Here is a 15,327-nt window from a genome sequence, read left to right as displayed (position 1 = left end):
GTTTGGCTTTTAAGTATGAGAAGCACCGCGGCACAAAGCTGTTGAAGGCAGCAGCTCACACCCCCCTCCGTCAGGGGCAGAGAGAGAGAGAGAGAGAGAGAGAGAGAGAGAGAGAGAGACACAGAGAAAAACAAACAAGCAAAAATCAATACGTGCCCTTCGAGCTTTTAAGTATGCGAAGCACCGTGCAGCATGTCGCTTCAGGAAGCAGCTGCACAGAAGGTAGCAACGTGAAGATAATCTTTCAGCATTTTTAGACGAGCATCCGTATCGTCTAGGTGTGCCAACAGCCCCCCTGCTCAATCCCCCTACGTCAGGATCAGAGAAAGTCAACGCAAGAGAGAGAGAGAGAGAGAGAGAAAAGTAAGTTGGGTAGCTTCTCAGCCATCTGCCAATAGTGTCCCTTGTATGAAATCAACTGGGCAAACCAACTGAGGAAACGTACCAGAAATTAAAAGACTCATTGTCCGCAGAAATCCGCGAACCAGCAAAAAATCCGCGATATATATTTAAATATGCTTACATATAAAATTCGCGATGGAGTGAAGCCGCGATGGAGTGAAGCCGCGAAAGGCGAAGCGCGATATAGCGAGGGATTACTGTACTTCAGTTTAGCATATCCTGACTAGAGCTGCTGATTAACTGTACAGACTGCATCTCTGTTGTTAGTCATTAGCACTTATAACTGTCATGTTACTTATGTTTAATTGTATAATAACCCTCACTTATTCTGTTTTTCTTTTCGGTACTCAAATGTGGCACTTGGTGCCACGGCCCACCTGCCAAGTTGTTTTGCCTGCCTAAGGAAAAGTCATCCCAGATGGAGGATCGCAGGAATCGTGGGAAAGAGGGGTCCTTTCATCGGATTGGCTGGCCCAGCAGTGTTTCAGCCGTGGAATGGCCAAATGGGGGAGGCAGCTTGAAGGATGAGGTCTCCAGGACTCTACACAAATCCAAATCTTATTATGGGATATATCATCTATTGTTAAATTCTGCTCTGTACTTCTAAAATTTATATTTTTTATTTCTTACTATATTGAGAAATTGTTCTGTTCTGTGTACTGCATTGTACTGTATTGACCCCCTTCTTTTGACACCCACTGCACGCCCAACCTACCTGGAAAGGGGTCTCTCTTTGAACTGCCTTTCCCAAGGTTTCTTCAATTTTTTTTCTACAAGGTTTTTTTTGGGAGTTTTTCCTTGTCTTCTTAGAGAGTCAAGGCTAGGGGCTGTCAAGAGGCAGGGCCTGTTAAAGCCCATTGCGGCACTTCCTGTGTGATTTTGGGCTATACAAAAATAAACTGGCTGTGTGCTTAGGATCATTGTCCTGCTGAAAGATGAACCGTCGCCCCAGTCTGAAGTCAAGAGCGCTCTGGAGCAGGTTTTCATCCAGAATGTGTCTGTACATTGCTGCAGTCATCTTTCCCTTTATCCTGACTAGTCTCCCAGTTCCTGCCGCTGAAAAACATCCCCAAAGCATGATGCTGCCACCACCAAGCTTCACTGTAGGGATGGTATTGGCCTGGTGATCAGCGGTGCCTGGTTTACTTCAAACGTGACGCCTGGCATTGACACCAAAGAGTTCAATCTTTGTCTCATCAGACCAGAGAATTTTCTTTCTCATGGTCTGAGTGTCCTTCAGGTGCTTTTTGGCAAACTCCAGGCGGGCTGCCATATGCCTTTTTATTAAGGAGTGGCTTCCGTCTGGCCACTCTCCATACAGGCCTGATTGGTGGATTGCTGCAGAGATGGTTGTCCTTCTGGAAGGTTCTCCTCTCTCCACAGAGGACCTCTGGAGCTCTGATGGAGTGACCATCGGGTTCTTGGTCACCTCCATGACTAAGGCTCTTCTCCCCCGATCGCTCAGTTTAGATGGCCGGCCAGCTCTAGTAAGAGTCCTGGTAGTTTCGAACTTCTTCCACTTACGGATGATGGAGGCCACTGTGCTCATTGGGACCTTCAAAGCAGCAGAAATTTTTCTGTAACCTTCCCCAGATTTGTGCCTCGAGACAATCCTGTCTCGGAGGTCCACAGACAATTCCTTTGACTTCATGCTTGGTTTGTGCTCTGACATGAACTGTCAACTGTGGGACCTTATATAGACAGGTGTGTGCCTTTCCAAATCATGTCCAATCAACTGAATTTACCACAGGTGGACTCCAATTAAGCTGCAGAAACATCTCAAGGATGATCAGGGGAAACAGGATGCACCTGAGCTCAATTTTGAGCTTCATGGCAAAGGCTGTGAATACTTATGTACTTGTGATTTCTCAATGTTTTTTTTATTTTTAATAAATTTGCAAAAATCTCAAAACTTTTTTCACGTTGTCATTATGGGGTGTTGTGTGTAGAATTCTGAGGAAAAAAATGAATTTAATTAAATTTAGATTAAGGCTGTAACATAACAAAATGTGGAAAAAGTGATGCGCTGTGAATACTTTCCGGATGCACTGTATATAAACCCTTGACACATTTTTAGAAAGTCATTGCACACTGGAATTCTATGAGGAGGCAACAAAAGGATACAATCAAAGTGGAGTATATGATATTATTCATCTGGACTTTCAGATAGCATTTGATAAGGTGCCACATGAGAGGTTGGGCATCAAATTAAAAGAAGTGGGAGTTGAGGGTGATGTTTTTAGATAGGTGCAGAATTGGCTCAGACACAGGAAGCAGAGGGTGATGGTGCGAGGTACCTCATCAGAACTGGTCAATGTTAAGAGTGGTGTTCCACAGGGGTCAGTGCTAGGGCCGCTGCTATTTTTATATATATATATATATATATATATATATATATATATATATATATATATATATATATAATTTAGATAGGAATATAAGTAACAAGCTGGTTAAGTTTGCAGATGATACCAAGATAGTTGGATTAGGACATAATTTGGAATCCGTTATATCATTACAGAAGGACTTGGATAGCATACAGGCTTGGGCAGATGAAATTTAATGTCAGTAAATGTAAAGTATTACACATAGGAAGTAAAAATGTTAGGTTTGAATACACAATGGGCAGTCAGAAAATCAAAAGTACAACTTATGAAAAGGAGTTAGGTGTCATAGTGGACTCTAAGCTATCGACTTCCTGACAGTGTTCAGAAGCCATTAAGAAGGCTAACAGAATGTTAGATTATATAGCACGATGTGCACTGGTGAGGCCTCATCTTGAGTACTGTGTGCAGTTTTGGTCTCCAGGCTACAAAAAGGACATAGCAGCACTAGAAAAGGTCCAGAGAAGAGCAACTAGGCTGATTCCAGGGCTACAGGGGTTGGATTATGAGGAAAGATGAGCTGAGCCTTTACAGTTTAAGCAAAAGAAGATTAAGAGGTGACATGATTGAAGTGTTTAAAATTATGAAGGGAATTAGTACAGTGTATCGAGACTGTTATTTTAAAATGAGTTCATCAAGAACACGGGGACACAGCTGGAAACTTGTTCAGGGTAAATTTCGCACAAACATTTAGACATTTGGAATGAGCTACCAAGTAGCATTGTAGACAGTAAGATTTTAGGGACTTTCAAAACTAGACTTGATGTTATTTTAGAAGAATTATGTGGAAAGGACTGGTGAGCTTTGCTGGTCTGAATGGCCTTTTGTCTAGACTATCTACAAATCTGCCCAAGTCCTTCTGTAATGATTTAACGGATTCTAAATTATCTGCCAATCCACCTATCATGGTATCATTTGCAAACTTAACCAGCTTGTTACTTATATTCCTATCTTAGTCATTTATATATATTAAAAATAGCAGCAACCTTAGCACTGAACCCTGTGGAACACCACTCTTATCAGCCAATACTGAGGGTTGTTCACACCATCACGCTAAGCATCCTGTGTCTTGGCCAATTCTACACCCATCTAAAACATCATCCTGAACTCCCACTTTTAATCTGATGCCCAACCTCTCACACGGCACCTTATCAAATGCTTTCTGAAAGTCAAGATAAATAATATCACATGCTCCACTTTGATCATATCCTTTTGTTGCTTTCTCATAAAATTCAAGCATGTTAGTAAAACATGACCTCCCTCTTCTGAACCCATGCTGACTGTTCAGAAAAACTCCACTACTTGTCATGTGCTGCTCACACTTATCCTTAATTCCTTCCATTAATTTTCCTGTGATGCAATTTTAAGCTTACTGGCCTATAGTTGCTTGGACACTTTTTATAAAATGGGATATTTGCCATTTTCCAGACCTTTGGAACCTCACCAGTGCACAGTGACTCCCTAAAAAGGATTTATACATGTACTCACTAGCCTCCTTGAGAACGCGAGGGTAAATATTACCTGGTCCTTCCATTCATTACATTTATATAGCGCTTTTCAGTTTGATTTCAGCCTACTTAATCTGAGCAGTACTTCTCCCACTACAATTTCCAAATCCTTCAGTACTCCCTTAGTAGTCCCATTTATCACTGGGAGGTTTTTTGAAAAAGCCAACATTTCTGTCCACCTGCATATAAGATAACAAAACCAATTAATTAATTCAGCGCTTTTTGTAATTCAAAAAACAAGGGGGGAAAAACAAAAAAACACCTCTAACTGATAGATCCAAGTCACCACAGAACAGAATGTGATAAGAGAACAGAGCAGGTCTTTTGAGTGAGTCAAAAGTAATTAGTAACTCCCCCCACCTTTGGTGGTTTTTAATAATTGTCTACCAAATACTGAGGTAGTGCTAATTTTAGACTGATGCAAATGGAGATTCAAGAGTTTTAGCAGTTTTTAACCTTGGAATAAATCAACTTTGAATCACCTTTGTAACATTACCAAATACTACTTTTGTGATGTCCTGTAATACAGGGTTCTACTGCAGTCTCTTTCACATTAAAACCACCAAGGACTGTACATAGCATGTTCAACAATAAGCAGCTCAAGTGAATTAACAATATTAGTCTTGGTGGGGGGAAAAAAAAAGCAAATATTGTATACAGAAAAGTAGGGATGCGATTAACTTCATGTTAATAATAAATTTGTCGATTATTTTGTTGATTAATCGATTAGATGGATTGTAAAGAAATTAGAGGTATTATTTTCATTCGAAATTAAAACGCTTAAAGTGCATGAAATGGAATTTTTCACCAAAAAAACAGGTTTGCATAAAATTGTCAGAAAAGTATTTTTAAAAAATGAACTACCTGTAGATATTTTAAAAAAGTTACGCTTTATAAAACATTTTAATAATAAATTGAAAATAAATAGCAATAAATAAAAACACTTCGTAGGTTCTGGTTGTGCAATGAACACACACAAGCAATTTTCTTAAAAACAGACTTTTCAATAAAACTTCCAAAGTGGCTTATACATTTATAAGCATACTAAACCAACTCTGTAGTTCAAATTGTTGTTCTTTTTTGTGAAAGCGACGGTTTACTGGCAAGGCTTCATGAAAATATCTGACCATCACAATATTCCATCACAGAAGAGTCTGTTGCACCATCATGACTTAGTCGGCAATGTTTGAAATTAGTTTAGCACAATGAACATTGTCATGTATTAGGGAAATGTCCACACTATTTTTCTTTGCAGCAAAACCAGTGGTTTCATTGGTGTGAAACTCAGTTTTTACTTTGTAGTACTGTAATATGTTGAGTTTATGTCACAGCATGTTTCATGTCATTTGCGGTTAGATTTTAGCATTTGAAACAGTGCGATTCTGCAACAAAATCTGTTTTACCAAATAAATTGGGCTTGCTGCAGCAGTACTTGTACATCATTGCCTCTTCCTCCAGGTTGTAGAAAAGTCAGTTGGAGCCCAACTAGTCTGAAACTTTCGTTTTTTTTTTATCCCATTCCTACCTTTTGACTCTGAATGAGCAATATGCCTTTCAGTTGTGGTTGATGTGCAGGGGGTATTCACTGCTGCACTTGCAGCTTTTTTCTATGTGTACGGTACTGGAGTCTGATTTCTTTTGCATCAATGTATTATACTTTTGCAGGTGCAGTGTATTAAATAAGTTAAACTTTTCTGTAACATTTAATTTTGGCACCTACAATAAAACCTGGGGGTAGTAAGGTGATGGTGTAGGGATGCTTTGCTGGAAGATGTTCCATTATTGAAGAAACCATGAATTCAGCACTTTATCAGATTATTCTTAAGGACAACATTTGGTCATTTGTCCATGATGTGAAGCTGAAGCATAACTGGGTTATGCAGCTGACATTTATTCTTTATTAAAAACAGTAATCAAAAGTATAGTATAATTAAAATGGGTGTTCTTTTTTTCAAAGGATGGTTAAAAAAAGCACTGTGTGCAATGTGAAATACTGATGAACTAAGGTTGAGAAACATGGTCATATTAAATTCTGTGACAAAGATATTTAACAAAACTTAATTTGTGTTTATTTATATTTTTGGTAATATGTCAGAAAATTTCAAACAGCTCCAGGAAACATCCTTAAATGGGTAATAGGCGTGGAAAACACTTAACCCCAACTGTATATCTCTTACCCCAAATTAGTTAATTAGGATGAAACTTTTTTGATTATGCAGACCTACCTCATTTTTTGCTTCATTGAAAGGAATGGCGTTTTGCAAGTGATGACTCCATATGCCACTCCAGGGGGTACGATAATCCACAACTGGCTGTTTAGGCTTGATATATTTGTCATACAAGACAGTTCCATTATAACTAACAATGCTACATCGAGCCAGCTCACTGCAGCACCCTCTTGGCCCTGTACCAACCATTTCACAGTCAACTGCGACCAACTTACTGGGCATCAGAAAAGGGCAAGGTGTATTGGGGTAACTGGAAGGTAGAACCCCTGCAGAAAATCCAGTGTTACTCTCCCAGAGTCTAGATGATGTTGTCAAAATGTTCCCATTTTGTGCCATTTCTTCTGGCACCGGTTTAACAAAATTGCCAGGGAGACACTCTGTTGAATTTTTCTTTACACCATTCAGCTGGTCAGTATTCCCTCTGCCTTTTAAAATACCAACTTTTTCTAAAAATGCTTTGCGCTTCATAATGCGCTGTCTCTTTTGAAATCTCTTCTTCTGCTTCATAACTCCTTTGGGACATTCTGGTAAACCAACTGAAGACTGGAAGCACGGCATACCACTGGAGGCACTTCGGTCTTTGTGAAATGGGACCAAGGTATCCCGTTGGTGGACAACTGTGACTAAAGCTGGCAGTGGTTTCATCGTGATTGCAGTCGGCATCTCTTGCATACAAATCGTAGTAACACAGAGCTTTAAAAAGAAAAGGCAGTGAAAATGAGAAATAAATTATTAATATTTGTTCATAGACTTTTAAAATGAACAATACCTTACTCTTAAGTAACATTACAAATCTTACTACATCATAAAGACGGAGCTTAAAACACATTCGGACAAAAGAACAAAAATTATAAAGTTCTAGACTCCAAATGACTACTGAAGACTTTAGAATGTGAATGTGTTTAGCAGTATAGGACAAAGTCATTTATTTTTTGTTGTCTTTTTTTCATAAACCCATTTAATCACAAATGCTGACAAGTACCTGCTGACAAGCTGTTCCAAGGTTAATCTGTGCAATTAAGACTTTCATTTTAAATTACCCATAAATTAGGTTCCTACAGGTGATGGGCTCAATGGCGACTTTAGATCCATCCACACAACTAGCTTTAAAAAAATAAAGCTTTAATTTATATTCCAAAATATGTGAAAAATAACTTTGACATAGGGGGACTGTTGTATAATAAAGTAAAAATACTTCACTACTGTGCTGGAGTTCATGTTTTGTGAATATTTTACTTCACTTGAGCATAACATTTTCTGTCTACTTTCACAACTTCATTTTCAATAGAAAATAGCTTTTACTCCTACACATTTATGCTGAGCACAAAACCAAAATACTTGCAACGTTATTCCCAATTATCTAAAATACAGGTTCCCCCTGCTTCAGGACATTATAAGAGTACAAAAACCCTTTTCAAATACACAACGCTGGTGTTGACATCTAGCAGCTACTCCAAGTAAACCTTAGTGCAGCCTGCAGAGCAAAACACAGCTGAATGCTGGCGATGAGCAATCCCAGTGTCAATTATTCTCAGAGTCGATGCCAAGTTTTAACACTACTCATAGCAACATCTGAACTGGTATGGACAGAATGTGTGGAGCTGGGGCTGGACATAGGCAGCACATGATTCCAGTCTCATCTATTTTCAAGACTGATACTGCTATGCTTAGTCATTGACCTCACGGTAGCCTCCAAATGGGGCTGGGCAGGGTGTCTGCGGCAGAGGCTGGATGTTGGTGACATGCAATCCCAGTGTCAACTATTCTCAGAGTTCAGACACTGTCTTCACAGCAATCACCAAAGAGGGTGGGGCAAGACATTGATCTTGCACAATCCCAGTCTTGGCTATTTGCCACGCTGATGTTGCTGTATTCAGACACTGTTCTCACAAGCAGCCTCTGAATGGGGTGGGGCTTAGGATGGTAGCATTCAACCACTGTCACAGTTATATATCAAAGGATGATGCTGCTGTGCTCTGACACTGTCCTCAGGGTAACCTGCTGAACACAGAGGTACTATATTGAATGGCTGCAGCAACATCTGCTTGTCCACTCACATACTGTGGTTCACTCACCTACTTGCGTATATTGCTGTTATGTCTTCTCAAGTTATACAAGGCATCATGGCTTGAAAACAGATCATGAACCAGATGGAAAAGTCCAAGAAAAATTGGAAGGCTATTCTTTTGAATGAAATTAGAAGTGATAAAAGTCTAGATAAATACTTTTATTAAATACAACTTAACAAAGGGCAATGTATTCTTAAGGTTTGCTTTGAAGACTAATAATATTATTAAACTAATTCTGTTAACATGCATGCAGTTTGGTGTTACTTAAAAGAAAATGGGTTCTTATAGAGCCCAGAGAATGATTAAAAATGTTCATTCAAATTGAAATTAGGTGTTCGCGTTGCAAAGATCCACTTTACAAAGAGTATTTCAGAAACTTAATAGTAGTTGCTCCTTCTTATACTGGAAGAACCCTGCATATTAATCCAAAAATTAGTATACAATAAATAAGATTTCTGCTCACACTGATTGTTACATCTTCAGGTTGCAGTTACTTGGCTAACACTTCATTGATTGTAACATGACTCAGACACAAAAAAAGAAGTTGGCCTGAATTATTTTTGGCTTGCAAGAACTTTTTTTGATCATGTGTAAAATAGAGTGTCTACATTTATTTGTACTTCTGATATACAACTATACTTGATATCAGATACTTTAAAACTTCTACTTGATTAGTATTCTCATAAGCTACTTTTGCGCAAGTCAATTTCTAGAATAATATCTCTACTGTTACTATGGTATGGCTGTTGGGTATTTTATACAACACTGCATGGAAACAGATGTGATAGGCTAACAATACAAATTGCATCATTCCTCATTTGTGTGCTTTTACTGTGATTTTTGTTCTTCAGCATCATCATTTTCTCTTGGTTCATCTTTATTAGAGTACATAACCAAGATACCCACCAGCACTTCCTTATCCACAATTGACACATCAAACTTGATTTCGGACATGGGTGACATTCCAATAATTAATATTCCATCTACGCTCCTACCCAAAGCTGAAATGTCACTTTTGTCTCAAGGTTTCTTGTTTGTACCTATTCCTTTTTATCAGTCCTTTAACATTTGGAATGAATAATACAAATATTTTAGGAAAATTAAACTTCTGTCTTATTTTTATAAGGCTTAAAATTAAAACTCTGCCCTTTTATTTCTTTACTTTTTAAATGTACTTTTTGGCTAACTGGCCCAACTGATCCTTTTATTAACACATTTAGGAAATTGGTATTAAAGGATGTCGACAATATTGAATCCAAATTTATGTATAAAACCTTTTTATAACAGTAATACAAATGCTTTATTGAAACTTAAAAATTTGGAGTCCATTACCATTCGACCAGCTGATAAAGGTGGTACAATTATAACTTTAGATACAAAAAGTACCTGGAGGACAGATAGAACAACTTTTTTCAATGTCTCCATTATAAATTCCTGAAGACTGACCTTAATCCCTGTATCTCTAATTTTCTTAAAAAAAAAAAAAAAAAAGCAGTTTTTTTTTCTCTAAGTTTTGTGAGGCAATGTCAAATGATTTTTTATTTTTTTTATTTTTTTTTTTTTATCTTCCACCCATATATTTCCATATTTTACTGATTACCTAAAACACATACAAATCTCTCTAACCCACCATGCAGACCCTACTTACAGTACCTGTTCACTGTTCTATTCTTTAGCCGATTACCCAGTTTCCATATTTCAAGACTTTTGCCTTTAGCCCAATCTTTCTTTAAGCAATTTACTGTTTTTATGTATTGGGTACAGGAGATACCATATTGCAGTAATTATATAGTATACCGTACTTACTACCTTAGACTTCGCCTCCCTTTGTACTAACATTCCACAAGCAGAGGCTTTAAACATTGTACACTTTACTCCTTATAGATGGTCAGCTTTTTAAACTAATTTTATTACAGAATTAACTGATATTGCTTTACAGAGGGATTTTTTTGCCAATGAAAATTGTTATGAAGGCAATATAGGGTGTACTCACACTAGGCATGTTTGTGCCGTACCATGCCCAAGCACGACTCTCCCCTCCTCCCTACCGCTGGACTGCACTTAACACTGTGCTTAACATTCTGGGCCTGGGCACGCTTTTGTCATTACCAAGCAAATTCTTCTGTAAAGCCAAAACAAGATCCGAACATGGTCTGACAGCATTCATGTCAAAATGATTTTACTTATTTTGTGGTTGTTTTGGAGTCGTGTAGAGAGGGATAACATTCTACAATCTTACAGATTTGAGTGTGCAGCACAGCTTTTTGCTGTTAATCATGCTGCATGTATGAGAAGATTTTTACGATGACAAATAATGTTAAGGGAGGAAAGTGCAGCTTTTCTTGCCAACTACACTTCACGTTTATGTGTAAGGTGAGAATAAAAACCTGTTTTTAACTAAAATGATACTGAATTAAATGAGAATGGCACTATCTAACTTGTTGCACCATTGACTTCATGTTCGTTTTCCATGTTTGGGCACGTTTAGTGATCACACTGTTCCCAATGCCACTGGGCCGTGCTCGAGCCCACATCTTTCAAAGTCTAGTCATATGAACTAGACTTTGTCGGGTTACATGTGGACAAACGTGCTCATGCATGGAACAAATCGCCATTTTGAGTATACCCATAAGTTGTGGTAATGGTGCTGCATTTAGCCAAAGTTCTGTTACCTCTGATGAAAATTTGATATTTTCTACTTCTAGCAGTCATAAAATTAAGTAGTTCTATATGTGCATTACTTAGCTGATGTTTCTCACACCTGGAAAGGTGAGGATACTTTCTCCAGGGTTTGTATACATCAGTAAATTTCAAATTCAAGGACTTTGTATGAGTTTTCCAGTACCAACCAGCACAAGAATACACTCCGATTCTGAATATCAACAGCAAAATTTCATAAACCTAGTAAGAACACATATGAACGCAAACGTGTGGCCTACTTTAAATTGCTGACCGCTTACAAAAACTGACAATGAAGCTCACATTATTTATCCAGAGTAATAGTGCAGTTACACACTACTCATGCAATTTTAGGTAGGGCCGCTACATTTTAAAAACAAATATACAATTTTCTGGACAATTATGCAAATGACATGCACAAAGTCAAGCTGTGCCAATACTTTGGAAGAAATCGTGGAAAAAAGCATATTTTGTTTGAGCACGGTTTACAAACAATACTTTAAAACTGCACATAAAAATACAGAAATCTTACTGTGTTAGATATTGTATCAACAACACCCTATTAGGCAAATAAATGATCATAAAAAATCATTTTGGTATATTTTAGGTAGTAAATTACCGAGAATGAAAAGTAAGAGGTACACCTTGGAAAGGGCATACACACATGCTGTATGACTCTGATCCCACTACTGGGGAAACACTTCCTAAAAAAGCTTATCCACATCTTCACATGATTTGTATGAATAATGCTTAATCAAGTTTCACACCCAAAGGATTTCAGACATTCACCTTTAATAACATATGAAGACAAAGATGGTGATGTGGTAAAAGTATCACTAGCCTGACTAGAGCTCTAACACACGCTAATCCACTGGAACTTTAACAGTTCCCGGTTCGGCATTCAGATGTGATGAAAGCCCCAGAAAAGGTCCAAAAAGATTCTTAACAAAATTACTATTTCCTTTCTCTTCTTCAATTCAAAATTTTTACTTCCTTTCATATGGCTTTTAAAAGAAGACTACCCCATGTTCCCAATGTCAAACTTCTCATAAAGTAATGCAGCTTGGCATATGCTAATTTGTCTTGTTGAAGTTGTTGCAGTGAGCATTTTCTAACCATTTCAAGTTAGACACTCAACTTTCTTGACATTTTGACTGCTTGATAAATCACAGGGACACATCCAATATACACAGTTAAATTTATCTTGCCAACTATTTACCAATTAATGCTAACTCAACACTAATAATTCGATGTGCAGACTAATGGCTGCTACAAATATATACCAACATACTCACAAACATAACAGAAGGCAAAATGATATTAATGCACAAGTCTATTAAAAGTGATATTAAATGCAAAATGTGGGTGGTTTTGTTAGCAAAGTATTGGATGTTTTATCTCATTTGTGATTATTTGAAATCACTTTAACATTTTCCATGATGCTCAAGTACCATCCATATTTTTTTTTTTAAGAATTTCAAGGACTTTTCAGTATTGGACTTTGGCTTGGTAATATTTTGACTGTCCAGGTTTTCCAGAACCCATATGAACATTCTTCCTTACTTTCCTTTGTCCTACATGTCAGTTCAAGTAAGTGCAATCTAAACTCTTTACCTGAATATAATTTTCAAAATTTTCTTGACACTATGGTTTACATTAAAAATCATCCCTTTCATTTTTCATTAGATCGATAATGGTTTGTAACACGTTACTGCATGGTTTGTGTTCAACCTCGATCACTTATTGAAAATCTGTGACTATTTTTTTATCGGAATTTTATTTACTCCAATTTCCAGGAATCTTATCTGAAAAAAATGTTTTTGCAACAAGACCATTCTATCCGATGTATACAAAAAGTCTATAAATGAGCACTTTACTCCAACAGGGACTTTCTTCGTAAACCGACCATTAAACACAATTATGAATCTCGCATGGTGTGTTCCTTAAGGAATTTTCAATATGCCAATATCACAAAATGATCCATTCTAAAAGACTGGCATATTCTAAACCTTTAACCCTCTTAAAATATCTCCAAAATGGCACACCTGTACAGAAAATTACTCTAGAGTTAAATTAAGTGGCATCTATTTCAGTTACAAGAATAGTTTATCGCAGCATTCTTGATTCCGTTCACACGTCTAGACTGATCACAGCAAAGTTGCGGCTTTGACTAGAGCTGTCAGAGTTACAGTATCCGCTGCCTCTCTTGTCTCTTCTTAATAATGTTACAAACTGCTTCTTTTGATGTCCATCAAAGCAGAGTGTCTACCACATTGAACCTCATAACACAGAAGGTTGCCGGGTTGCTAATTTGCATTTTGTGAGTAAAAAAATATATTCAGATTTCTGCTAAATGAGCATTTACACTTCCTAATGCAAGTAAATACAAAGCATTTACAACCCATCCATATACAATTGGGATAAAAGTGCACAGTGTATTTACATGTTTAATCACTTTGTTCAAATCCTTGGCAAAGGAAAGTTCATTGATGTAAGTAATCAATCATTGATTGCCATTGATAACATCTATTGGTACAAACCTACTAGATAACAAATTATTAGACAAGTCTTCTCCTGGTAAAAAAAAAAATCTCTGAACACAGCAACAGGCTTCAGAGCAGCTTTCATGGACCTGAAAACTCTAAAACCTTTACACTCATGAGCAGCTGCTTGCGTGTCATCAGCTACAACATGGCTGGTGCCTATTCCTTGGCACCTTGTATTCACGTTAGGATAGAAAGTTGTCACTTTTCTGTTACCAAAACTGAACAATGATGCACCAGCTTGATGCATATTTTTCTTCATTTATCTTTTCCCAGATTGAGAATGCGCAAATAAGCATTGGCAAATCAACATCGCCACAATATCTCCATATTGCCCAAGCCTACTTAGAACTCGTTATGATTCGTCAAACATTTTCTATCCAAATAAGCAAGTTAACATTTTTTTTTTGCTAATTCTCAGTAGTAAACTGTGTGATCATACGGTACTGTCTCTTGTGATCATAAAGATGTATAGATTGTTGCATGGTCACAATCATAATAAGGTCAGAATTATGAAGTGGAGAAAAAAAGAAAAAAAAAAAAAACCTTTGAAGATAAAGTCTGCAAATCATGGATTGTTTCATGCTTTAAAAAACAAAAAGGACACCAATAATTGTGTGTTCTATGATGTTCTTGGCTGACTAACAGGTTTACATATAATTGTGTAATTTAGTAGTGGACTTTTAACAGTAATTTAATATATTCTTAATGAGATCAAATGTAGTTATATCATGTAACTGAACACTGCCTGGAGTATTTTCAGCTTCTAATTGTAATAATTTGCTATATTTTACTCATAGGGATAGGATTTCAGCTTAAGTAAAATTAAAAAAGGGCTTATAATTTGCACCTTTTGTAGGATTGAATCCCTATTGTTACCATATTACAAAACATATTTACTTGTTATCCAGATATGTCCAAATTAGCGTAACTGATTAGAAAAAACATTCAATTTACATAATCATGGGAGCCCTGTGGGAAACTTAAAACTATAAAAATGGGGCAGGAGACCAACTGTTATTAAACTGCATATACAATTACCAAAAAATAATAAAGAATAAAAGATAACTAAAAACTACTGAGGATACTAAAGAGATAAGAATCTTTATAAGCATATGCAAGTGTAATTACTGTATTTACAAAATGTATTTTCAAACATCATACAATGGGAGACAGAGCCTTTGCAGCCGCTTCTCCACGGCTCTGGAATGCCCTACCAGAGAGCCTAAGAACACAGCAGATTGTGGGCTGTTTTAAAAAACAGCTAAAGACTTTTCTATTTAGGAAAGCTTATTAACAAGAACGCTATAATTATTGTTGTTTTATCTGTTTTTATCTTGCCTTTGTTTAACTTTTTATGTTGCACTTTGAGATTTACTGCTAATGTAAAGTGCCCCAATAAATAAAATGCATTATTATTATTATTACTACTACTACTACATACAGTGAGCACAAAAAGAATACACAGAAAAACACATACATAATTTTGCTAAATACTAATAAGACACATTATA

At 37.0% G+C, this 15,327-nt stretch overlaps 1 protein-coding gene across 1 annotated transcript in view; it reads right to left on the bottom strand.

Annotated features, from left to right (window-relative positions):
- Positions 1-15,327, bottom strand: part of LOC114642545 (apoptosis-enhancing nuclease-like) — a 28,489-nt gene that overhangs the window by 9,216 nt on the left and 3,946 nt on the right. The window contains exon 2 of the mRNA XM_028791410.2: positions 6,520-7,215. Coding sequence (XP_028647243.2) covers positions 6,520-7,194 — 675 coding nt within the window. The 5' untranslated portion in view covers positions 7,195-7,215. The remainder of the gene's footprint in view (positions 1-6,519; positions 7,216-15,327) is intronic.

The sequence above is a fragment of the Erpetoichthys calabaricus genome, chromosome 17 (genome assembly GCF_900747795.2).
Source record: "Erpetoichthys calabaricus chromosome 17, fErpCal1.3, whole genome shotgun sequence".
NCBI lineage: Eukaryota > Metazoa > Chordata > Cladistia > Polypteriformes > Polypteridae > Erpetoichthys > Erpetoichthys calabaricus.
This window is presented reverse-complemented; position numbering and strand designations above follow the sequence as displayed.